This window comes from Spermophilus citellus (genome assembly GCF_964194105.1).
Source record: "Spermophilus citellus genome assembly, chromosome: 3".
In the NCBI taxonomy this organism is placed as follows: Eukaryota; Metazoa; Chordata; class Mammalia; order Rodentia; family Sciuridae; genus Spermophilus; species Spermophilus citellus.
This window is the reverse complement of record NC_138184.1, coordinates 208453651-208481595: the sequence shown is the minus strand read 5'-3', so window position 1 is coordinate 208481595 and position 27945 is coordinate 208453651. Positions and strand designations below refer to the sequence as shown.

The 27945-nt window shown below is 35.4% G+C and overlaps 1 protein-coding gene across 2 annotated transcripts in view; it reads right to left on the bottom strand.

The window, feature by feature from the left end:
• Positions 1-27945, bottom strand: part of KLHDC10 (kelch domain containing 10) — a 57678-nt gene that overhangs the window by 7298 nt on the left and 22435 nt on the right. Inside the window, exons 2-5 of one of the 2 annotated variants that reach the window (XM_081284684.1) lie at positions 22909-22995; positions 5138-5359; positions 3575-3729; positions 1459-1607 (exon numbers count right to left, since the gene is read on the bottom strand). In XM_081284684.1, coding sequence (XP_081140810.1) covers positions 1459-1607; positions 3575-3729; positions 5138-5359; positions 22909-22995 — 613 coding nt within the window. The remainder of the gene's footprint in view (positions 1-1458; positions 1608-3574; positions 3730-5137; positions 5360-22908; positions 22996-27945) is intronic. The other variant, XM_081284685.1, reaches the window with a different exon arrangement.

The following is a 27945-nucleotide window of genomic DNA, read 5'->3' as shown; positions in this document are numbered from 1 at the left end:
TTATAATTAAGTCAAAAATGATCTAACTAAGGTTTAGCTATAATATTTTTATTTCATCATTATTTATAATAAAAATTACTGGGAATAACCTAAGTGTTTAACCACAGTGAAAACTGGTTAAATGAATTACAGAATACACAGAAATGGGTTAATATACAATCAATAAGAATGTAGGCACCAAGGAGATTAATATATTGAGAACCTCTTTTCATGATATTTACTGAAAAAAAAAAGCAGTTACACCAAAGTAGATAGGCCATAATCTCATTAAAAATGTATAGATATGCAATACACATAGAAAATGACTATAAAATATAACCTAAAATGTTAATCCTAGTAATCTCTAAATTTAATTTTTAAATTTTTTTTCATTTTTGCTTATTTGTATTTTCTAACATCTTTTTGTGATAACTTTGCATAAGGGGGAAATGGTTACAGTTTTATTTTTGCAGTGCTGGGGACTGAACTCAGGGCCTCATATATGCTAGGCAAGCACTCACCCCTGAGCTCAGTCTTTTTCTGGAGTTTTAAAAAGTGATGTACCTACATTTAATTAGAGACCCTAGACTGTGAGTTTTCAAATTAGAACCCTTATTTTGCAGAAAACTATGCTATATATAGAACTGTGATATAAAATACCTACCAGGATTTTTATCCAGGCAGTCTAGTCTAGCTAAAAGCTGAAATAATTTATAATATGTCCATAAAATGATTCCAAGAAGGCAACCAGGTGAAACTACTTTGAAATCTACTTCCTTCTTTCCCTAAAAAATCTAGTGCGGATAAAATAAATTTCATTGAAATCATTCCAGTATCAGGCTGTCTCCCAAGTCTTCTCATGGAAGTTTTGCGATAATCAGACCACTAATATACCATACAAAAGATAAATATTACAGGTGCTTCCTTAGCATCCATAGCCATTTTGTTTAAAGGCAAAAAAAAAAAAAAAAAAAAGACACTGGATAGTCTAAACAATGAATAAAAAAATTATTTGCTCTTTCTTTTAAACTTGAGGGGAAATAATTTCAAGTTTTTTAAGGAATTCTAAGAGGCAACTACTATTAGGAAAGGAAAGTGAAAGGTCTAGGACTACTAGTAGAAAGCCACTAGAGAGAACTATGTGACATTGGAATGTTTAACAGAGCATTTAAAAAATAATCTTTTTCACCCATCCACCCATCCAATCAACATTCATTGATCACCAATACAAACTTTTGCTACCATTGGTTTCTTCTTCAAAGTATTACAGAAAGATTAAAAAATGTAAGAGGAAATAACATGAAAACATTTTACAGTTCAGGGGGAAATGTCATATTCTCACTAGAATACCTTTCTTTACTGCTGACCTGAGATCTCACAGCCAATTAGCTATTGTAATCAGGGTCATTGGATTTTCTTCACATTACCAATATTCTAAAAGAGATCCAATCTTAGTATGCTTTAATATTAGAAGCTTACCTCTCTTCCGGCAGGTCACAGGACAGGTTGTTTGGTTTCAGTTGTGTCCACTCTCTGGTATTGAGATCTAACTTGTGCAGGTCTGTGCTGTAAATATAGCCAGTTGTCCCTCCAAAGACATAAAGGGAGCCATTGATGATAGCCATTGCCTGGGTAACAAGGAAAAGTAGACAAGAATGACTTGTTAACACTTTTTAAAAATATATATATCTTTTTAGTTATAGATGGACACAATATCTTTTTTTATTTTTATGTGGTGCTGAGGATGGAACCCAGTGCCTCATGCATGTGAGGCAAGTGCTCTACTACTGAGCCACAACCCCAGCCCAAGAATGACTTAACACTTGATTACAAAATGTAAACTTGTTAAATGCCCCAAATCAGGTTTTATGAAATTCTCTTGAACTTTGTTTGTTTGTTTACTGGGGATTAAACCCAGGGGCACTCAACCACTGAGCTACATCTCCAACCCTTTTTTGTTTGTTTGTTTTGTTTTTTATTTAGAGACAGGGTCTCGCTAAGTTGTTCAGCCTTAAGTTGCTGAGGCTGGCTTTGAACTTGCAATCCTCCTGCCTCAGCTTCTGGAGCACCTGGGATTATAGGTGTGCGCTGCTGCACCCAGATCTCTTGTACCTTTTAACCATTAAAAATACCAGACCCAGGGCTGGGATTGTGGCTCAGGGGTAGAGCGCTTGCCTCACAGTTATGAGGCACTGTGTTCGATCCTCAGTACCACATAAAAATAAAGGTATTGTGCTCATCTACAACAAAAATATATTTAAAAAAAAATACCAGACCCTAAAGCTGGGTCGGTGGTACATGCCTGTAGTCCCAGTTACTTAGAGAGCTGAGGCAGGACAATTGCTTAAGCCCAAGAAACAGAGGCCAGTCTGGGCAATACAGCAAGACACCTTGTCTCAGAATAATAAAAAATAAATATCAGACTCTCAAAGGAGTAAAGATTTTGAGGAATCTAGGTAATATTTTCAGAACCTGGAGATTCCCTTTAGAATGGTAAAGTTTTGTGAATTCTACCTAGAAAGGCAAGGAGAAATGATTCTTAGAGTCCTAGTCAAGAATGTACCGATCATGACATGAACATTTCCACTGAAAGCTACTTCTCTTTCTAAGCAATCAGAAAAATGTTCTCAAGAAGCAACAGCAGAGATGAAAATAAGCCATGAGAATTCTGTAGATAGGAAGGCTAGAGTTGGCAGTCTCAGGAACACAATAGCGTCCATTAATCTCTTCTTCAATATAAATTCAGCTATCGTTATCACTGTGGTCGGATAGAGAGTATGGTCCAGTATGTGCCCCTTTCAAAGTTAAAGTTCACAAGCTGTTTATCAGTACCAGTGCCAGTTAGTCAATAAAGAAATCAAACCGTGGTATTTTAACTTAGTCCATTATTTTCAAAGAGTTTCTAGTGTAGAGTGGGCAGCTCCCTATCTTTCTGGATATAACTTTGCCAATCTAAGGTTGAAGCACTGGAACCTAAACTAACCTGCACAATGTTTAAGCTCATGTAAAAGCCTCTTAGCCAAGTATAGGGATCATCTACTGTACTACTTAGGATTCTATGAAGAGCCTTCTCGACCATCATTCTAAAAATGACAGATTGTAGACTGTCCTAGAGCCCAGTCTCTCATTTGGTGTGGAGATGAGGTGAGGTTCTCACATTTAAAGAAACTTCCAAACAGGCCTAGATGATGGCCCTAAACTGGATTAGAAACAAAAAGTGAAGGAAAAAGGAGAGAAATGGCAAAATTAAAGTTTCACATCAGAACTGAAAAATCAAATATTAATCACACTGAATTCATTCTCCATTTTTAAAAAAGACCAGCAGCATGTTGCGTGCCTGTAATCCTACAAACTCGGGAGTCTGGAGCAGAAGGATTGCAAGTTCAAGGCCAGCCTCAATAATTTAGCATGATCCTGTCTCAAAATTGGAAATTAAAAACAAAACAAAAATGGACTAGGGATGTAGCTCCGTGGTAGAGCACCCCAGGTTCAATCCTCAGTAACCATCCTCCTTAAAAAAGTAGCAATATAAATATCCTGACACGGCTAGAAAAATATGAACATACAATCACAGTAACTGGCCACAGACTGTTACCTGTCCATATATACGACTGGGTTTCTTTCCCCGACAGCTGAGTAAAGCCCATCTCTTGTACTTCACATTACAGACATGGACATCATTGCCGTTGCTCTCACCAAATGGAATGCCTGTACCTCCAAACACTAACAGGTTGTTTCCATGCAGCACAACTGAGAAGGAAGCACAAATTCCATTTATGTACTGGCTACCTGGAATGTGTTCCCACACAAACTCAGAATAGCTGAAAAACTAAAAAATGTCTAGTGATCTTGTAAGCTAGCCCAACCATTGGCTATTTTATCTAATTAGCAACCCAACATCTAACTACTATAAAGTTCTGCAGAAAAAGGTATAATTCATACTGTGTGGACTATATCATATAGTTTCACCATTAGGAGTATGATACACAGTCAGTATGTATCTATGAAATCTATTAAATGCCATATACACAGCAATGCTGAGTTCTATGAACTATAATATGCCACTGTTGCTCAAGACAGTTCAAGTATGTGATAAAGTAGAAGAAAGCCAAAAATATCATAAACCCCAGGGGACTCAGGATGAAGAAAGTACAGGATCATTCAGTGTGTGTCAGAGAAATGATCTCCACATTTAAATTGTGGTTTCTGACATCTTAATCCCTTATCAAATACTACTATACTAATATACTGCATACTAATATCCTATAGGGAACACTCTCTCTTCTGTTCCTGCCACCCCACCAACACACACGTTCTCCTTTCTCTCTCCCCCTTTTCTTTCTCTCTCTCATGCCTGTTTTCTCCATCTCTCAAAATAGTACCACTGTATTATTTCAGTGGCTTTTTTAAAAAACCATATTTTAAACTGATACACTATAGTGGTCAACAGCTGGGCTCTAGAGCCAGCAAGAATTGGCTGTGACCTTCAGAAGATATTTAACTTCCCTAACTTAACTTTATTTTCACAGCAATTTTACGAGGCAGGAACTATTATTATCTCTCCCTTTTTTATAGATGATTAAACAGAGGTGGAGAGCAGTTCAAATAACTTGCTGAGGGTTTCCTAAAAAGAACCTTGCCAAGCTGGGATTTAATCCCAGGCAGTTTGGCTCCAGAACCTTCACTCTTAACCATTAACCTTAGGGACTCTAAAAGTCTCAGTTTCTTCATTTGTACAAATGGCAATCACTGTAGTAACTGCATCACAGGGATGCTGTAAGGATTAAACAGATAATGTGTGTTAAGTATTTCAATAGTTATTTACTCTCATCATTATAACCCCATTTATTGATCTCTGAAAACATTTTGCCTTGCATATTATGATGCTTTTTATTAAAACCTCTGAGATATTATTAATCCAATTTCACAGGTAAGGAAATTAAAGCTAAAACATCTGGCAGTAAAATGATATATAAATGGATTCAAACTCAGGACTTAATTCTAAATCACCATGCTATATTATTACCAGAGTAAAATGCATATTAAAAAGGTTTAACACATTACAATGTTATAAATTATTAACAAGGAACATGTAGATAGTGAACCTGGACTCTCAGATATTTCATAAAATAAAAAATTCAAAACTGTTTGCACTCACGTGACATAGATGCCAATTCCCGGGGCATGTAGCCATCTGTGCCCATCTGGTGCCATACTCCTGTTGCAAAATGATACCTCCAAAGCTCCCTGAAGAGAGGATAGTCTTCATTATCTGGCCCTCCCGATTCATCATAGTCTGGGTTATAACCTCCAAACACATACAGATTGGTATTATCTGCCACACAACGATGTCCACTGCGTGCTGGTGGAGGTCTGTGGCCTAGGAGAGAAGAAGACCCTTTTCCACAAGTGGCCCACCAGATAGAAAGCACAAACAAAACTGGATAACAACCATTTGAGCTTTAAAAGGGAATCAGGTAAGATTTATAACATGGATGTACTTTTCATTTGTTTAGGTTATTTTATATATTCGCACATACTACTTAAGATTTAAGGAGCTAGTCTCCATTTTTATTTCATATGACTACTTTTAAATTTTAGTAACTGTAAAGATATTTCCCAAGGAAGGTTGCATAGCATGATAAACTCAAGAAAATGGCTGACAACTTGGAATTTTCAAGAAAAGAAAAAAATGAGGCTTGATAATCTAAAACCTAACAGGATAAATTTCTTATTTCCTTAGAGAAAAAAACACAGGAAAACTAAACTGTGAATATTAGAGAACTACATAAATATAACCACAAATGTGAATGAGTCATGTATAAATAAAAATACACACACATAAATCTATGATTTTTCCACAATATATACTTATATACTTTAAAAGAAAACTGGCTTTCAAGGGGTCAAAGAAAAATTTTAAATTTAAATACAGTTCCAGATATTTAACAAAGAATATCCTTACAAGTATCTCAAATAATATTTTTCATTCTATTAAAAGTAAGATTAAGAAAAGATATTTCTATAATTTATATTTGAAAGCTCTCTGAGGTCTAAATTATATCAACTAGTTCACTAAAATATACTTTAAGGTTATTTTAGAGTTAAAAAAAAAACAAAACTTTATATTATTTCTATTATCCTTACAAATTTTTATACTAATTCACATAAACCCTTAAAGCACTATAGAACAAAGATCCTTAAATATATATGGGATAGAACAAGACACTACTGTAGCTGTCTATTATTCTAAAGATTAACCTACCTTCACATGTTAGTAATAGATTCTAGTATAATATTAATTAATATATAGGGTACTGTTAGACATTTGATAAACATCACCAACCTAATACAGGCCTTATATTATTTTTTAAAAATCAAAATCCCACTTTCTAGGGTATGCTTTTAAATAAGAACTGAAAAGAAATTTTGCACAGATCTAGAGCAACTAAAAATTTGATGGTTCCTTACTGCTCAAAGACCAAGACCTTGGCCCAGGATTTTAAAGCCTATTTTCTCTCTCTTGCCCCTCTTTTTGGGAAACCCAGAGTCCTTCCCTTATTCTTGGCCTGGCCCTTCAGTCCCTAGTAGATAAAATGCCTCCAAATATCCCTTGCAGCCCTTTCTCATTAAGGACCTAGGGCCCTTCTGATTTGGGACCATACTCCTCATATTCTAAGGTAGATGTACACAATTAAAAAGATGATTGTACGATAACCATGTAAATACATGAATATAACATGCAGTAAACTAAAATCAGTTGGTGTATTTACCAATGAGCCACAATTTACCTTAAATGAAGAATTCAGTTTCTCTTTCTAGGGCTCTGAAAACAGAAGAATGTGGTATGGAAGAAAGAGCCAAGTACACTCCTCATATCCAGGTCTGAATCCAGGTTCTTTCTATCTGCTACCTTGAGCAAGTCACTGACCTTTACTGAGCCTCAGCCTCCTCATCTATATGTGGGGATATTATTACTGTACTTCACAGATTTATTTATGTTAAAATGTGTATTGGTTTAAATATGCGTCTTTCCAGGAGGCTGTGAACTATTTGAGGGAAGAGGAAAGTATTTGTACTCACCTTCCTATAACCAAGCCTAGGCACAAAGAAAAACACTGATCAAAGTTAGGAGCCAGCTAATTTGCATTTAATTCTACTCTACTCATTTAATCAGCTTGTTTTCCTCTCCAAATAGAGAATAAGCTCAAAGACAAAGATCATGTGTAATAATTATCCTATATCACCCACAACACCTAAAGTAGTTGGAGATATATTAACAGGTCCAAAGTTTGGTTGACTTCAATTCTGGTAAAAGTCAACAGTGACAGGGATCATCAAAACAGTGTCCCACTCTCTGTGGACTTTGATATTATTACGCTTAAGAGACAGATGATGGGGCTCAGTGGTAGAGAATGTGCTTGGTTTGTGTGAGGCCATAGGGTCAATCTCCCCCACCAAACCAAAAAGGAAGAGAGGGAGAAAGAGAAGGTGAGAAGGGGGAAGGGAGAGAAAGATATGATCTAGGGGATAGGTATTGGATTATGAAATGGTCTTCTCAAGACACAATGCAAATCAGGTGTAGTAGCTCATGCCTATAATTCCAGTTACTTGGGAGGCTGGGGCAAGAGAATGGGCAAGTTTGAGGCCAGTCTTGCCAATTTAGTGAGACCCTGTCTCAAAATAAAATTTTATAATGGGCTAGGGATGCAGCTCAGTGATGAAGTGCTTGCCTAACACGTATAAAGCCCCGAGTTCAATCCTCAGTCTCGCAGGGAAAAAAAGACAGCAATGCTTCCAAGAACTAATATCAAGACAATCACAATTACACAGATAGGAACTCAAAGAACTCTGTTATTTGTTCTATTATCTGCAGCCAGTAGATAATTTTTAAAGCTATTTTTGAGCAAATATGAAAAGAAATACAACATATTCTAGATTTTTCTCTAAATGACCATACAGCAAGAAAGGTATTATAAGTTTACTACCAATTATTTCTGTAACAAACATGACTCAGTCACATGGATTACAGTTGAGTCAATGAGATAATGATTTTATGTTTGTTCATTCATCCACTCATTGAGTCAAAAATGTTATTGGGGGCTGGGGTTGTGGTTCAGAGATAGAGCACTCATCTAGAATGTGTGAAGCCCTGGGTTCGATCCTTAGCACCACATAAAAATAAATAAAATAAAGGTATGTGTCCAACTACAAATAAAAAATAATTTAAAAAATGTTATTGGACACCAGCTACGTACTATGGTATACCAGCTCCTGGTATACAATGATAAACCAATTACTATCTATGTCCTCTAGAGCTTACAGTCTGGCCCTTCGTTGGTCAATGCCATAGCCAGCCACTGGCCACATATGGCTATTAGACACTTGAAATGTGGCTAGTCCAACTGAGACTACGTTAAACCCACTGGATTTCAAAGACCTCCAAAAAGAAAATGAAATTCTAGTTTTTATGTTGATTGCATGTTGAAATAATATTTCAAATATACATCACTTTTTTTTTTTTTTTTTTTTTACTGTTCATGTGGCTACTTACAAAACTTTTTGACCCACATAATATTTCTATTGGACAGTGCAAGTCTAAACCAATTATTATTGGCCTCTGTTAATAATTTCATGATCTATGCAAATTAAACTACTGAGTAAAGAGCATCTGATCTATGTTTGATAAATGTTAACCATCCTGTCAAGGAGTTTCACAGCTGGGCGTACACAGGTGACTCCTCTTTTTCTAGTCAGAAACTAGATTTCGGGCTGGGGATGTGGCTCAAGCGGTAGCGTGCTTGCCTGGCCTGCGTGCGGCCCGGGTTCGATCCTCAGCACCACATACCAACAAAGATGTTGTGTCCGCTGAGAACTAAAAAAATAAATAAATATTAAAAATTCTCTCTCTCTCTCTACTCTCTTAAAAAAAAACAAAAAAAGAATCACAGGCTTTGGGACAGGAGTCCCCTGTGTTTCTCCTTTAAAAAAAAAAAAAAGAAACTAGATTTCTTTCTCATATTTATAGCCAAGAGCGATTAACATATTAGAGAGCCACTTCATTTTTAATAAATCAGAGATATTTGTCAGGGTGAATACCATGGATATTAAGCATTAATTTTCATTATATGGAATACAGCATATGCTCCTCAACATTGACAAAAATGAAACTGGGTTTTAGAGTCTAAAGTAGCTCTCTGAATGCTCTCCCAAATTCTCCATGTACAAATCCCTTTCTTAAAAACTACCTTGCTGCTAATAAAACCACCCATAGAATTGGGTTACTTGGTTTGGGAATGCCTATTAAAAAATGCAGAAGTAGGGGCTGGGGTTGTGGCTTAGCGGTAGAGCACTCACCTAGCACATGTGTGGACCTGGGTTCAATCCTCAGCACCACACAAAAATAAATAAATAAAATAAAGTCATTGTGTACAACTACACCTAAAAAATTTAAAAAAAAAAAGCAGAAGTAAAAAAAAAATGGGGCTAGAGCCCTGTATGGTGGCACATACCAGTAATCCCAGTGACACAGGAATCTGAGGCAGGAGGATCACAAGTTTAAAGCCAGCCTTAACAACTTAGACCCTGTTTTAAATTAAAAAAACAAAACAAAAAAAAAAAAAAACAGGAAAAAGGGTGGGAAAGTAGCTCAGTAGTAGAGCACCCCTGAGTTCAATCCTCAGAGGCTGGGGGGTATATGTGTGCTGGGCCATGGTTTAGTGGTTGAGTACTTGGCTGGAATGTGTGAGACTCTGGGTTCCAAACCCAGCACCAACAAAATGAAAAGAAAAATTATCTACACACAGAGATCAACATTTTTTTCAGTTGGGAGGATTACTGGGGATTGAACCTAGGGATGCTTTACCACTGCGCTACATCCCTAGCCTTTTTTATTTTGAAACAGATTCTCATTAAGTTGCTGAAGCTGGCCTGGAACTATCTATCCTCCTGCCTCAGCCTCCTGAGTTGCTGGGATTACAGGCATGTGACACCACACCAGGGTCAGAGGTAAACTCGCTAGCTAGAGGAGACCAGGCAGTTGCAGGGTTGTGTACCTGGGTTATCTGAGTCATATTCTCTTTCCATTCGCAGGCACTGTTCTTAACCCCAGGGAGAAAGCAGGAACTTATGGTAACCAGGGAAATAGGTTTTAACTTCTAGCCCAGAAGCAGAATGAAACTAGCTGTCTGAGATAATATGACAGATGATTAGGTTGTTCTCAATGTTTTCATTATTACGAAGCTTTCTCTACATATTCATATGCAAATGTATGAGTGTTCCTGGAAGTCGAATTTCTGGGTTAAGGGAATACTCATTTGAAATTATTACAGACACAATATTGTTATAGAGCCACACTGCTCTCAAAAAGATGACCAATTTATACTCCCAGCAATGTGTATGGAAATATCTATTTATTCACACCCTCTTTAACCTTTTCATTTGTGCCAATCTGATGAGCACAAATTGATGCCAGGTTAATTTGCATTTCCCTGATTTTACTAATTCACATGTTTATTGGCCCATTTATATTTTTTCTTTTAGGAATTGCCTTATCATATCTTTTACCCACTTTTTCTATTAGGTCATCTTCTCACAGATTTTAAGAAATTATTTTTTTTCTTCCAGCTTACTTCTTGTCTTTTAATTTTGTTTATAGTATTTTTTAGCATACAGAGGTTTTGTGTAATTGAATCCCTCAATTTTTTATAGCTCCCTTGCTTTAATATTTTATTTATATATGCACCATTATAAAATAGTTATTTATTTCCAGTTATTTCATAATTTTGATTTTATATTCAGAATTTAAATTTACACTCAGAACTTTTTTTTAGTATTACATGAGGTAGGGCCCTATCCAAAAAAATGGATAGGCTATTGTCCTCAAACCACTTCAGGATAGCCATCTCTACTACACTCGCTTGAAATGCCATCCCTATCCCATATAAATTGACGGATCTAGAGTAGAATTAGGAAACTCCTAATATTCAAGTCTAATCAGCATGGGCACAAAATTCACTGCTCTTAAAGAATGTACATGTATATATAATCTAAATTATATATAAATACACATATATATATAAGTATAAAGCCACATCACAATCTTAAATGTAGAAGCTTACAGATAAAGTAGCACATAACACTTATTGCTTAATAAGTCTGTTACTTAAAAGATGTAGCCACCTCCAAATGTGCCATTCACCGTTTGTGCTGAGGCCATTTAAAAAAATAAAAATAAAAAAAAAACTTTTGTTGCTAAAAGTACTAATTATAAATACAAAATATTGGGATGGGGTTGTGGCTCAGTGTAGCACGCTTGCCTAGAATGTGTGAGGCACTGGGTTCGATTCTCAGCACCACCTACAAATAAATAAAATAAAGGTCCATCAACAACTAATTAAAAATAAATAAATAAATACATAAATACATACATACAAAATGGCTTAAAGATATATAATTGGTCACTTATTTCCAAATACAAAATAACCATTATCTCTCCAATAAAAGACACGTCTTCAGTTGTGCCCCTGGAAGCCTGGACAGGAAAGCCAAGAAAGCCTGGTCCAGCGGACTCCTGCCCTCAATCAGTGGGCAGAATTTTTTACTGCTCCCAGAGCCCAGGCAGCTCAAGACCAAAGCAATCCATTCATGCTAGCCCACAATATTACTTATTGGTTATGTAAGCATCTCCTACCACAGGAGCTCCACATCCAGTATGAGATGCATATACAAAGAGCTCTTGGCTTCTTAGGATATAGTTATCTTATTGTCTATGACAGCAGCAATAAAAGAAACTTGCTATCACAACCTGTAGTGTTAGCATAAATTAGTTTCAAGTGCTGAGCAAAGCATCCTTGAGATAGCTGTCATGCTCTAGGTGCACCTTTACTAAAATGATGCATACATATACATTGGCTTCTGGGCTCTATTCACTGTCCATTTACCTATTCCTATAGCATTAAACTACCGTTCTAATTATTATAACTTTGAAGTATCTTTCAATACTGGGGAGGACAAAATTTCCTATTACTTTTTTCAAAAACTTCTTGGCTATTTTTCTCCATTTACTCCTGCAATGAATTTCAGTTTGTTAAATCTATAAAAAGTGCCTTGGACAGACAGCATCTTATCCAGGTGATCAAAGTTAACATCACCAGTAATGGGACAAATCAGTCAACATCACTTCAATAAGATGAGCACAGCATTACTTCAGGGGTAGTCCTGCCCAAAATGCATGAGGAGAATGTAATCATGATAAAACAGACAAGGCCAAACTAAGGAACAGTCTATAACCAGTATATAGACTATTCTATAATTGTTCAAAAATATCAATGTCAAAAAAGACTAAGTCAGAGTTCAATACATTGTCCACACCTGTAATCCCAGCTCCTCAATGGGCTGAGGCAGTTCTATGGCAAGTTTGAGGCCAGCTGGGTAACTTATCAAGAAAAAGAAAGGGAAAGAGGGAGAGAGGGAGGAAGGGAGGGAGGGAGAGAGGGAGGGAGGGAGGGAGGGAGGAAAGAAAAGAGAAGAGAAGAGAGAGAGGGAGGGAGAGAGAGAAAGGGAGAGAGGAAGGAAGAGAAGGAGAGAGGGAAAAAATAGGAAGGAAGAAAGAAAAGGCTGGAGATACAGCTCAGTGGTAGAGTGCTTGCCTAGCATGCTTGAGACCCTGGGTTCAATCCCCAATCATACACACACACACACACACACACACACACACACACACACACACGAAGACAAAGCCTAAGAAACTGCAACTCACTCCCAAATAGCTTAAACAGAAAAACAATACATACATGCCTGTTTATGTTCCTGTGAGTTATGCATAAGGGGAAAGAAAGAACAGGATAAAGCAAATGAGATAAAATGTTAACATTTGGGAAGTCTGGATGAAGGGTACAGAAATTTTTTATGATTCTTGCAGTTTTTTTATTGGTTCTTTTTAGTTATATATAACATTAGAATTCATTTTGACATAAATTATAAAAGCATGGAATATAATTTGCTCTAATTCAGTCCCTAGTACTACTTCCCTCCTCCCACCCCATCCCCTTCCCTCTTCTCTATGGATCCTTCTGCTATTTACTATTTTTAAAAACTTAGTGATATACATAATGGTGAGATTCACAGTGGTATATTCATATATGTACACAGGCAAGTTAGGTCAGATTCATTCCACTCTTCTTCCATATCCCATCCATCCTCCCTCCCCCTCAACCACCTTTTTCTCTACTCCACTGATCTTTCTTCCATTTTGAAATTGTAATTTTTATTACAATTTATGGAATAAAAATTAAATTAAAAATGTTTTATTTTCTGAACTCTATAGTGGCAATCATTAATTATCTCAAATTTTATAGGTAGAAAATCAAATCAGATTACTATTAATCATGATTTTCAGCCTTTTCTCTCCAATATGTGGACCTTTTTACTTTTTTTCCCCTTTTGGTTTCTTCTGTTATTTTAGCTGAAACCTCTAGCTGAATAGTGGAGATGACAATGAGCATTTCTGTCTCTTTTTTCAAATTAGGATAGATATTGGCAGGTTTCACTGTTAGATATGATGTTGGCTATTGGTTTCTTATAAACATGTTAACAATACAATAATTTTTTTCAATACCTAAATGACTATGAATTTTTTTCCTTACCAGAAAAGGTATGTTTGTTTTGTTGTTGTTATTGTCTGCAGAACTGAGGACTGATCCCAGGGTCTCACGTATGCTAGGGCAAGTGGTCTACCACTGAACTACATCCCCAGCATTTTTATCAATTTACAAATATATGTATAAACTGATTTTAAATTATCAATTTATAATTAATTTATACACACATATACATGGGATTAAATCCAGAGGCACTTTACCACTAAGCTACATCCTCAGTTCTTTTTATTTTGAGACAGGATCTTACATTGCTGAGGCTGGTCTTAAACTTGTGGTCCTCCCCCCTTAGGCTCCCCAGTAGCTAGATTATAGGTGTGTGCCACCATGCCAGACCAAGGGTATGGTTATTTAAAAAATAAAATTTTGCTGGGGTTGTGGCTCAGTGGTAGAGCACTTGCCTAGCATGTGTGAGGCACTGGGTTCCATCCTCAGCAAAAGAAAGAGAAAGAAAGAAAGAGAGAAAGAGAAAAAGAGAGAAAGAGAGAAAGAGAGAAAGAGAGAAAGAAAGAAAGAAAGAAAGAAAGAAAGGTATTGTGTCCATCTACAACTAAAAAATGTTTTAAAATAAAAATAAAAATAAATAAAATAAAATTTGGTGCTGTGGTTGTAGCTCAGTGGTACAGCACTTGCCTAGCACATGTGAAGCTCTGGGTTGATTCTCAGCACCACATAAAAGTAAATAAATAAAATAAAGGTATTGTATCATATATATAATGTATGCATATATACACACACACACACACACACACACACACACATATATATATATATAAAATAAAAATAAAATTTGTTTTGAAGAGTGCATATATAAGGGCCTAGCTTTATTTCAACAATGAACACAGAATATCAAACTTAATTAAATGCTTTTTTGATATCAGAAAAATCACACTTTTTCCTTTAAATATAATCCACAGATAAACTCCATTTGATTTTTATTTATTTATTTTTTATTTAAATGTATCCTTGACATCTTATATGTATCTTAATGCATTCTGGAAAACAAAAGTTTTATTTTCTATTAACGTTTAGAATAAACCATGTCTGCAAAGAAACAGGCCTATTAATGGTGGTTACCTCTGAAAAGGGGAGTAAGTTGTGCGCACAGGAAAAAGACCTTGCTTTTATTATTTAGTTCCTTTTTACTGTGAAATATAACACATGAATAGAAATGTACATATATATAAATGTAGAATTTAACATATTATTTAAAAAGGAACATGTAATCATCACTTAGGTCAAGAAATAGAAAAACACATAAATGTGGAGTTTAATAAATCACTAAAAAGGGAACGTGTAAACATCCTTGAGATCAAGAAACAGACTACTGACAGCACCTGGAACCCCTTGCCTGCCCTTCTTGATATGAACACTCACTGACTCACCCCCTTCACTACTAGAGGTAACTTTTTTTTTAAGAGAGAGAGAATTTTTTTAATATTTATTTTTCAGTTTTCGGTGGACACAACATCTTTATTTTTTATTTTATGTGGTGCTGAGGATCGAACCCAGTGCCTCACGCATGCCAGGCGAGCGCATTACTGCTTGAGCCACATCCCCAGCCCTAGAGGTAGCTTTTAAAGGAGATTTTTATCATAAAACTTTGTGTGTGGGGGGGTGCTGGTGATTCTACCATTGAACTGCATCCCCAGCCCCTTTTCTCTTTCATTTTGATACAGGATCTTTCTAAATTGCCATAACTGGCCCTTTATCTTCATGCCTCAGCCTTCTGAGTAGCTGGAATTACAGGCATATATCACTGTGTCAAGCTCCTTATAGCTTAATAATACTTTTTATTTTGGCCTTGTTTTAAAGTGTATTTGAATGGAATGATAGAATATGTATTTTTTTGGGTTTTTAAATTTGTGATTATGGGGTTTGGGGATTTGAGTACCAGGGATTGAACCCAGGGATGCGTTACTGAGTATATCCCTAGATCTTTTATTTCTTGTTTTGAAACAGGGTCTTACTAAGTTGCTGAGGCTGGCCTGAAATTTTCAATCCTCCTGCCTCAGCCTCCTGAGTTGCTGAAATTGTAGGTGAGCACCACCATGCCTGGTCCACAATTTTTTGAGATTCATCAATGTTAAGAATAGTATAGATGGTCTGTTAATTTCCATTGCAAATATTATTTCTTTATATGAATATTTATTACAATTTACTTTTTCAGTCTAAGTTTTGTGAATGGACATTTGGATAATTTTAAGTTTTGGGCTTATAATGTTGCTATAAACATTTTTGTACATATTTTCCGGTACATAGACCCACATTTCTCTTAGCTATTAACCTAGAAATAGAATTGAATCCTAATGGAAATCTGTATTTTACTTGATAAGGTCAATATGGTTGTGTGAATTTATACACCCAGCAGTAGCATGTGAGAATTCCTGCTGTTCTACTCCTGCTGTTCTACACCCATGCCAATACCTGTTATTGTCATGGCAGTCTTTTTATTGGCCTTTTAGATTTTTCCTTTTGGGCAACTGTCTGCTCAAATCTCTTCGGATTCTTAAGATAGTTTTTTTTTTTTTCTCCCACTGATTTGTACAAATTCATTGTGTGTGTGTGTGTGTGTGTGTGTGTGTGTGCGCGCGCGCGCATACTTGCAATAAGGATGCTTGCTTTTACCCTCTTTCCATATTATTTGAAATTTTAATAAGTAGATATTACACTTGTATATTTATCTATTTATTTAAAAACTTTTAAAGTTATACATGGACATAATTCCTTTATTTATTTTTATGTAGTGCTGAAGATCAAACCCAGTGCCTCACATGTGCTAGGCAAGCGCTCTACCACCAAGCTACAACCCCAGCCCCATTTGTATATTTTAAAACCAAAAGTCTAAGATCTTTTTTCAGAAAATATTCTTTTAGTTGTAGATGGACAAAATACTTTTACTTTATTTATTTTTATGTGGTGCTGAGGATCGAACCCAGTGCCTTACACATGTGAGGCAAACACTCTACTGCTGAGCCACAACCCCAGCTCCAAGTATAAGATCTTTAATATTAATACTCCAAATTTGTTTTAGTTACAAAATATCATATATATACACTCCCTCTCTCTCTCTCTCTCTCACACACACACACACACACACACACACACACACACATTCGTATCATTCGTCTATATTCTTAGATATCTCTTTAACTATTGTACTAGGCTTCATGGTATCTTTATTCAGATGCAATTCTAAATTGTACTGTTTTAATGCCCACTAGTGCTATTTATAACCACATCTTTTTTTTCACTTTACTGTATCTCTTCAAATATTTTTTCCCAAAATGTGTATATGTCATAAACTTTCAGAGTTCTTATTTACTTTGATCTGACCTGCACTAAAATATTAGTGAGGCTGGGTAAAAAATTGATCTCCTAAATAATTTCCACTTAGAACACTTAAGATACTTATCTTTTAGCAGTTGATACTGTAGGTAAGAAAATCAATGCCAGTCTGATTATCTTTCTATGTAACTTGTTTTCTACCTCTGGAATCATAAGCAGTTCAGTAACATACAGAGCGGTGCTTTTTGTTGGTTTGTTCTTGTATTTTCCAGCTTGGACCTTGGTACAACCTTCATACTTGAAAACTCAGTCTTTCTTTAGTATCGGAAAATATTTTTTCTGTATTTTCTTCCTTCAAGAGTCTGATCTTTACTTTCAATTTCCTATGAAATGGATTTTTATCATTTAGATCTATCCTTAAAGCATGAAATTTCCTCATGTATTGGTTTTCTTACTTTATGGTCTGCATATTTCTTTTATTTTAATTTCATGAAAATGACTGGATTTAAGCATGACTATTATTTAACTTCTAATTTTTATTTCAGCAATAAAATATTTCAGTTTTTCAATACAGAACTAACTGTTCTATTTTGTTTGAGATGGGATCTTACTACATTGCCCAGTCTGGCCTTGAACTCTGGGGCTCAAGTGATCCTCCTGCCTCAGGCTTCCAAGTAGTTAGGACCACAGGCACACATACCAGTGCATTTTACTTCTTATCTATGGCAGTTGACTTTTATATATATATATATATATACATATATATATATATATGTTGTAGATGCACACAATACCTTTATTTTATCTATCTATTTTTATGTGGTGCTGAGGATCAAACCCAGTGCCTCACAGGCACCAGCCAAGCGCTTTGCCACTGAGCCACAATCCAAGTTCCCAACAGCTGACTTTTTATTTACAGATGCAATTCACTTCTTGGCTCTGTGAGGATATCTTTTGTGATTAAGATTTCCTAAAATTACATTCTACTATCATATTATCATCACAGTACCACGAGGTGGTTGTTGTAATTGTTCGTCTTCGTCACCCTCTTCCAAATTTAGTTTTCCTCCAAAGTTCTGGTGAGCCTTGATCACCTATTCATATTAATAAATGAAGGGACCATATACTACTTAGTACTTATAAGAAATAAGCATTTTTTCTCAACAGCTATGTTTATTTGTCTTCAAAACATGCAAATGAAATTTTTGTGGGTCTCTGCAGGTAAGCAGTATGTGAACAGATAGGTTTCCCTTTAGAAGTTTAGAAAAAGAAAGCAGTTTTCCTTTTTGCTGCCAAAATAAGGTAGACTGTATTTATATTGTAGGGTCCCACCCTTCTCACCCAATCTATGGTGGAAGTTCATTATTTAAACATCTGTGTTGTGCACTTTTTCTAGTTCCAGATCCTGCTTAGAATGCCTACCCCCAACCCACCTCAAGGTAAATCCCCTTCTTTGCTTGAAAAGCTGTTCTTATGCCTCATCTTAGGAACCAATGCCATCGCTAGAGCTCTTTCATAGCAAAGGAAGGAGAGAGGAAGTAGGAGAAGCAGCTGTTTTGTAGGCAGTTCTTTACTTATTTACCCTATTGTTTTATCATCCCCAAACCTGATCCCTCTTCTTAAACTTGTTAACTTTATGTTTAGAGTTTGGGGAAAGAGACCTACTAAGAGATTCTCTGACTTCATCATGCAGCAGGAGAATCTATTTTGGATTGCATTTTATTTGGTGCTGGTTTCCTAATCAAAATAATTCCAATTACTTTTGATTACCCGGAAATTCCTTAAAATTCCTGGTATTATTTTTTAATTTTTTTTTAGCTGCAGATGGACACAATATCTTTATTCATTCATTTATTTTTTATGTGGTGCTGAGGATCGAACCCAGTGCTTCACATGTGTGAGGCAAGTGCTCTACCACTGAGCCACAGCCTTAGCCCCCAAATTCCGGGTATTATAACAATAAAAATAATGATAGCAGCTAACATCAATTCCACATTTGCTAAATGTAAAAAATTCCAAGTGTTTTATATACATTATTTCTCTTGATTTTCATAATTTTAGGAGATACAAACTATTATCATCACCTATCATCCTAATTTTATAGATAAGAAAACGGAGGCAATAAAAAAATAAGAATAAGCAATTTGCCCAACGTCACACAATTGGCAAAAGCAGAGCCTGGATTCAGACACAAATAATCTGGCTTTAAACCCCCCCCTTTTTGTTTAATATAATTGTGATTTATTCATTGTCTTATATTTGTTTTGCCATTTTTAGTGATACCTGAGAAGTAGAGGAGGTAAATGGGTACTTTCAGTTCATTATTTCATGATGGAAACCCACCATTTTTACTACATCAGAACTGTTCACTTTTAATGGTAGAAATATATTTTGAGAAGATGCGGGATCTAGTGAAGAAATCTAGTGACAGAAAGTAGGCCAAATGAAACTCTTATATCACCAAAAGAGGTAAGGTAAAGGATTCCCAAAATGAGAGGCTTAAAAGTGGCTATTTCCAAAGTGTAGAGAAGTTAAAAAGAAAAAAACCTAATGAAAAATTAAACAATAGCATTTTCATATTCTTAGCAGTTCATTAGTTCACTGTCACAACCACCAGAGAGAAGCTGAGAACACACTAAAATTTTAGACCCATCCTATGCCCTGACAGCAGCCTTTTAAATAATTCAACTCAAACACACATGCACTATGCTACAAACTAGAGATAAAGAAATGAGAGGCACTGTCCCACCGTCCCTGCCCTTACAGAGCTTACAGTCTAATGGGAGACCCAGACAAGAAATAACTATAATTCCATGAGATAAATGTTAATACAGGTAGGTACGCAGGGTACCACAAGAACAAAGAGGGGTCAGGTTTGCCAGGGAAGTTTCCCTGGAAATAATCCTTAAGACTAAGTATTAGAGAATCAAAGTGGAAATGGGCCTACCAAAGAGGTTTTTCTGGGAAAAACAAAAAACTTTTAAACTAAATGTTTAAATGATGAACTACTGTTAGTTTGCAGAGATGAACCTGAATTATCATGTGTTTCCTAACCCTGACCCTCTTGTCTACCTACATAACACCTAGTGAAGACACTATGGTGTCTTTTTTGATTCTTCCCTCCTCTTCAATTAATCACTAAATCTTATCTAATTCACCCCCCAAAATCAATCCCCTACCCTCCATTTCTACTATAACTACCTTAAATCAGGCTTTGTCATTTCTCACCTTGATAACTATGATAATTTTGTAACTGGTCTTTCAATTAAATCTCTCCTCTGACTAAAAAAACAAATCTGATCGTGAACTTTCCTTGACTGGTGTCCACTAGAGCCAGGCCCTCTCCAGCTTCTGCCCACCCCTTTCCTACGATGCTAATTGAGTAAATGCCTTTACTCAAGCAACTTGCTGGTCCCAGTGGTTAGGAACACTCCAACCTTCCCTTGCTAACATCCAGTCTATAAGCACAACCCTTCTGAAAAGTCATCCTGAGGGCCACTCCTTTCTCCCCCTCCTCCCCTGAAGCTGAGCCAGGAACCTCTTCTGTGTACCCTTTTGCCACAATGCCTCACTGCAACACTTATCACAAAGAATTATGCTCAAATTCCTTTGTAATTGTCTGTTTACCTGATTCTCTACGTCTATACATCATCAAGCTAGGACAGTGCCTGACATACAGGAAGCAACTGAGAAAGAATGAAAGAATGAACAAATGAACAAATGAAGATAGTTAAACCTGAGGAAGTTGATGAGACAACCAAAGGAGATCATGGAAAGGACAGAACACGGAGCCAATACCCACCTTCAGTGGGCAGGAAGAAAGAAGCTAGTGAAGGAAACAGAATGAATAACCAAAGGGTAGAAGAAAACATCTAGGACCCTATAGCAATGCAACCCAAAAGAAGAGAAAAATTTAAGAAAGTGCAGTTGGTTCATAGCAACAAATACTACAAACAGCTCAAAGAAGGTGAGCACTAAGACAAGGCCACTGATTTAAAGGAGGTCCTTGATGATCTTGACTGCTACTGCTGTTTACTACTCCTCACTCTTCTCAGAACTGTCTAAGACCAGCTTTCTCAGCCATTGTTTGCATTTAGGGATTACAAATAACCAATAATATGAAACTTACCTGTGCAATCTTTTTTTCCATGGTTAAAAATTGGAAAAACAGAGACTATACAAAATAAAATCCCACCATCTGAATATAACAGTGATTTCGCTATCTCCTTTTTTATGTTTATATTTTTATATTATTATACTGAATTCTATATCCTAATTAAACTGATTATGCTTATATTTAGTAAGCATAATTATAATAAGATTAAACATAAATAATATATTTAAATAATAAAGTTTAATTTATGCTTCATTCAGCCCAAGTTAGACTTCTCACTGTGAATCAATAAATTAGCATTCCAATTTATAAATAAAAAAATATTTTATAGAATTAGATGCCTGCTTGGCCACAAGTATACAATGGTTTTTCTATCACATGCTGCTAAAATTACTTCTTAATTTTTATCAATAACATTATTTTACTCTAAAAGGTGGCATGCTACACTATTTAATCATATCTTGATCCATTTAGGCCTGGTTTTATTCTTTCCATGCTCTGGAGCTTGGCTGCTAAAAATAGGTTAGGCACTAGATATAGAAACTTCTATAGCAGCTGCAGGATTTTTTCTTAGGTTTTTGTTTTAATCTCGTCAGTTAAAATTAGATATACTGGTGTATAAATAATTTAATGAAGTCTAAATTACAACATGCTTGTCTGACAATTTGTTATATCTAGAAAAACAGTGTGAACTAGAATTTTCAGTCCTGAGATTTTCTTTCTTTTTTAAAAAAGAAAAATTAAATATACTTTTTAGTTGTAGGTGGACACAATACTTTTATTTTATTTTTTAAAAAATTTTTTAGTTGTCAATGGACCTTTATTTTTTATTAATTTATATGCAGTGCTGAGAATCAAACCCAGTGCCTCACATATGCTAGGCAAGTAATCTACCACTGAGCCACAACCCCAGCCCTTTATTTTATTTTTATGTGGTACTGAGGATGGAACCCAGTGCCTCACACCTGTTAGGTGTACGCTCTACCCCTGAGCCACAACCCCAACTCCCCAGATTTTTTTTTCCATAATTATTGGATACATTTTGGTGGAAAAAATAAAAAGTAAAAGGAATATGACAGGTGTAAATCTAAGAACTGCAAGTCAAAGGGTATAAACATTTTTAAGGTTTCTGATACATTTTGCCAAACTGAATCCAGAAAGGCTGCATAAAATTTATACTTCTTCCATCTGAGCTTTGTTTTCCCATATAATTAGTGTATGCCAACCCTAGCAAATGAAAACATCTTATTTTTTTAGTTGTCATGTTTACAACAGTGAAAATAAATATATATATTGATATATATCAATATATATTGGCATTTCTTTTTTATGAATTAATTATTCACATTTCTTTACCTATTTTTCTTGTGGGCATTTGCTTTTAACATTGATTTATAAGAACTCTTTATATACTCATGATATTAACTATTTGATACAAATATTTCCCCCTTATCTTTTTATTGATGGGATCTAACATAAAAGGGATATTTTATACTATCACATAAATTAATCTTTTATGTTTTCCTTGGAATCATATCTATAAAATTGTTCCTACATTCATATTTTATGGATTATTTACTCAAAGTTCTAATATAGTTACAGTGGAACACCACTGATAACAATCAATGAGATGATTTATTTCTACCATCTAATATACATTAAGAGATTCTAACTTCCCCAAACTTATAATTACAGTTCCAACAGTGGACAATATGAAGCACAGGTTTAAAACTAAGTTCTAGACTTTTCTTACTTCAAATTTAGCTATTCAAGACAATTTTTTAAGAAAACAGTTTTGGATTTAGAAAATTCATTCAAAGTCCCCTTTAACCCATATGAAGCACAGATCTCTTGCTAGTTATCACCCACCTCTCAAAAACCTGTTAGGGATCCTTATGATGGGACAGGACTGAATGAAGCGCCTCCTAACTGGGTCCCATCGTATTTTCTTCTTACCTGTTACCACAATTATCAGCAATAAGTCAGACACATACAACACATGGCAAATAATACAGTTACTGTAGTTATAAAGACAGAAAAACAGGAAACAAAACAATACTTGAATACAGAAAGAAAGTGATGTACAGTAGCATTTAATTCTGTTTTGGAAGTCAAAATTAAATTAATATATAAGCAGTGATGAAAATTTTAAACTCTTATCCCCACAAGAATGTAAACAATTGTGTGCACCTTTCTGGGGGATTGGTTCAATAGTATGTGCACTCAGTAATCACCAATGCCATCTTGTGGCAAAAATTTACCAGAAGCTTTGCAAACAGATTAGAAACAACATATTTATCTTAGGTCAGTGAATGTCAAAAAAGGAGCCCTACCCCACACTAACTGGGCATAGCATAGGCTCCTGTTGTCTTCTCGGCTCGGTACCCTTATTTTATTAGTTATAAATCAATGGTCACCATCTTTTAAGCACAAAGTAAGTTGATCTTATAATTAAAATTATATGATAGCAACCAAACAGAACAAACATTTACTATCTTGGCATTTCCAGGGAGTGGAGGAAGTTCATCTGCCTTCTCAGGAAATGCATTAGCTTGTTATTAACCCCAATTAAAACTTGTTTTCTTATAGAACAGAAAAAAATGCAATGCATTTATGAAACTATTAAATGGGGTGATTTTTCTCTCTTCCCAAAGTTGAGAGCTCCCAAAGATAGCTCTTACTGACAATAACAACAATTAATGTTTGTATCATGAATAAAGCTAAAAAGAACTTTCACATATATTTCCTCATATAATTCTCACAACAATCCTGTACTGATTCAATAGTCATTTTATCAAGCACCTGCTATGCCTAGATCCCTGTGCTACAATCCAGGGTTGCAAAAGATGGATATGACTCCTACCCTTAAGAGCATAGGCTCTGGTGAGGAAGGCAGATGTATAAGCAAATAACAACATTATAATCAAGTAAGTGCTGTAACGGAAACTGTCAAAATACTCTGAACAAGATATTATCATCATTTTATAAGTAAGAAAGCCAAAGAAAAATTAAGTAAATGAATGCCAGAATCACAACTCAAACCTAGGCATTCTGAGTCTAAAACCTGCCTTCTTGTACTATACCACACTTACCCTGTCTCAAATTCCCTAGAAAAAGAATAGTCTTTGTTTTTGGCAATTAGAGGTATATTTCAATGTCCATCAGTGAGGTCTAGTTTGCTTACTAAAGAATTTATACATGGAGATACACAAATTCTGTATAATGAAATGCCATTACCTGCATACAAGCCCTTAATATTGTGGAGAAATGGATTTGTGGGTAAAGGGGAGACTTATTTATCTTTCAAAGGGTTTATCTTTTAATTCTCTAAATCTTTAAATCAGTGGTTCCCAAATGTTGGTCTACAGTCTACCACTAGGCTAAGATGAAGATCCCCAACCCAACACAAAATGAGAAAAATATGGACAAGGAAATAAGTTTTTCAAAAAGCTAAAATGTTGCTTTAAGTCCTATCCATTTCTCACAGATCTGAAACTTTTTCTTATTCAATATTTTGTATTTTATGGGATAATAGTGACATAAAATGGTAATTGCTTTTGTTTTTTAATACTCTTTCTTAGAAAAATAGAATACTTGCAAGGTTATGTCTACTTTAAAATAAATAAATATATGTTTGAGTTTATAAGTTTATGACATCCAAAAGTCTGGAGAAACACTGCTTTCAATCAATAAGATATGTGTTGATGGCTCCTGAATCCAACACTGTAAGCCACACTGTAAGAAACTTCCCTTACCCTCTAGAAGCTTATGTTCTAATCAGGGAGACAAGACACACATAAAACAATTAGGTAGCAATACAAGACAGATTATTAACAAGTGATCAGCTTAAAATTTGACATTTTTATGTATCAAAAGTGTTAAAATGTACATACCCTTTGACCCAGCTATTCCACTTCTAGGAATCTATTCCTAAAGAAACAATCATAGATGCATAGAAAGATGTATGGACAAAGATATTAACTATGGTATTACTTATAATGGTAACAAATTAGAAACACTTTCAATGTCCAATGATAGGGAGATGGTTAAGTAAGTATGCTAAATAAACATACTTAAATATGTTCATATTCTATACACCACTTAAAAATAGTATATATGTCTGTTTATTAACATGACAAGACATTCACAATCTATTGCAAATGAACAAGTTATAAAATTGTATATGTGATATTTTAGTACAGAAAAAAGTGTGTATATTTATAAAAAAAAGTACTGGAAGAACATACATCAAATTTTAATTGTGGTTATCTTTGGGTGGTTATTAGGAGTGATTTCTATTTTTTCCCCTTTGTGCTAGTCTTTATTTTCTAAGCTCTCTCACTGAATAGGCATTATTTTGGACTAGAAGAAAAACAATACAACACTACTGTAATTTTTTTAAAGTATGATTTAAAAAATACTGGAAAGAAACATACAAAAAAGTGTTAATAGTGGTTATGATTGGGTTGGGATAATCATCGCCTTATGTGTTACCTGAAAGCTTTATAACATATTATTTTATTTGCCATTTGAAATCTAAAACTACTTTAGAATACCACTGAGGAAATGACACTGAAAATTAATGAACCAAAGCTGTAATCAAAGATCCTTTTTTGGGCTGGGTGTAGCTCAGTGGTAGAACTCTTGCCCAGCATGTGCAAGACCCTGAGTTCAATCTCCAGCACTGCAAAGAAAAAAAAAAAAAAGATCTTTTTTTAAATGTTTTCTCAGAGCTTCTTTCAAACACTTTTGGCATATTTCTCTCTCACAACCAACATGACCGTCATGGGCAAGTTCTAAAGTTGTCTCTATGGAGGTTATTCAGGCAAGATGCACACTGACTTCGGAACCCACCTGTCTTCTTTCTCAAAAAGCAGGAAAAAAGGTAAACCAGCAAATAGCAGGTTAGCACTAACAAACGTGTATTTACTCTTTTTTTTTTTTAAGAAACACATGCCTGTTCAATTTCATATACATTCCTAGTCTTAACTTTTGTTCATGAAAGTTTTCATTTTATGCATTCAAACTGCCAAACTGTATTTGTGATTGCTTGCAATCTTCATCAAAATAAAAAACATAATTTCTTCAATTATTTCATCAATATGTTTTGGAAGTTTTTAAATTTTTTTTCTTCTTTTAGTACGTTTACTTCACCATAAAGACAACATACAGAGTCACTGAGTGGATCAAGGTGGTAGCTAAATACACTGCAAGCAAACTCAGCTTCCAACATCTCATTAATAACACAAAGCCATTAAAAAAAATCCATAATCAAAAGAAAGCAAGAAAAAAAAAAGCTTTTACACACGTTAAAAAGAAAAGAAAAGAAAAGAAAGCAAGACTAATACTATGAGGAATCACTACAAGATGAAAAGCTGATAAAATCAGACTGAAGGAGGAAACTAGAGTACTATACTCCCAGAATAAAGGGCTAGGACAAGTAGTAGAAGTTCCCAGGGTAAAATAAGCCCAGAGATGGAAGACAGCAGGAAAAACTGAAACAACTTACAAAATTTACAGTACAACTAGTTGAGGGTGACAAAGAAGTTACACAGCAGATTAACCTCTTCCACCCATTCACCTGTTTAAGTCAAGAGTTGTGGAATAGAGGTATTTGCTCCCAGATGGGAATAGTGGCAACAGACAACAAGAGTCCTATGTGGGAAGGAACAATGAGTGTGAACGCTTGGACAGACAGGACAGAGCCCTGTCTGTGTGAATATTAACAATTAGGCAGAATAAAGGACAGCTATGCTAAAGAGGACTGGCATACTGGTACACTTCATCTCATCACACGTTCAGTGTCATTGCCCTCTCATCCCTTCCCACTATCAGTGGGGACCTGTTACAATAGATAGATGTGACAAGGACTCTCCAATAAGGATGAGTGAGCATAAACCTAAGATCCAAATGTGAAAAAGTAGAAAATATTTTAAAAGTTAAGATACTAAAGAGAATGGAGAATGGAGCACTCTCGTGCTATTTTTTTTTTCTTTGCTGAATGAACAGATTAATCCTCAACTTCATGTGGAAATGCAAGGAACCCAGAATACCAAAACAATTTTGAAGTTGGAAGACCTGTACTTCCTGATTTCAAACTTACTACAAAGATAACTGCATTCAAAACTGTAGTAATAGCATAAAGGCAGAAATACAGATCAATAGTACAGAAATGAGGGTTCAGAAGTAAACTCAGACACCATGTCTATTGGTTTTTCCCTCCAGTATTAGGGACTGAAACCAGGATTACATCCCCCATCCCTTTTTAAGTTTTTATCTTGAGACTGGATCTTACTAAATTGCCCAGGCTGGCCTCAAACTTGCAATCCTCCTGCATTAGCCTCCCTATGTAATTGGGATCACAGGAGTGCACCATGCATTTGGCTATTGATTTTTAATTTTCATTTTTTGTTTTATTTTAATTTTTTGTTTGTTTGTTTGTGTTTTCTGTAGGACTTGGGATCAAATACAGTTAGGTAAGCACTCTATCACAGAGCTACCTACCTCCCTGACCCTTTTTTATTTTGAGACAGGTTTTCACTAAATTGCTCAAACTGGCCTCAAGCCTCAGCCTCTCAAGTCACTGGTTACTGGAATCACAGGTGAGCACCAATGGCATCCAGCGCAGTCCACTGTCCTTGTTTGTTTGTTGGTACTGAGATTTTAACCCACAGGAACTTAACCACTGAGCAACATCCCCAGCCCTTTTTATTTTTTGAGACAGAGTCTCACTAAATTGCTTAGGGCCTCACTAAATTGCTGGGGCTGGCTTTGAACTCGAGATCCTCCTGCCTCAGCTTCCCAAGCCACTGAGATTACAGGCATGGCCATCACACCCAGCTAATCTATTTATTTTTGACAATGTGACAAGATTACTCAGTGGGGAATTAATCATCTTTTCAACAA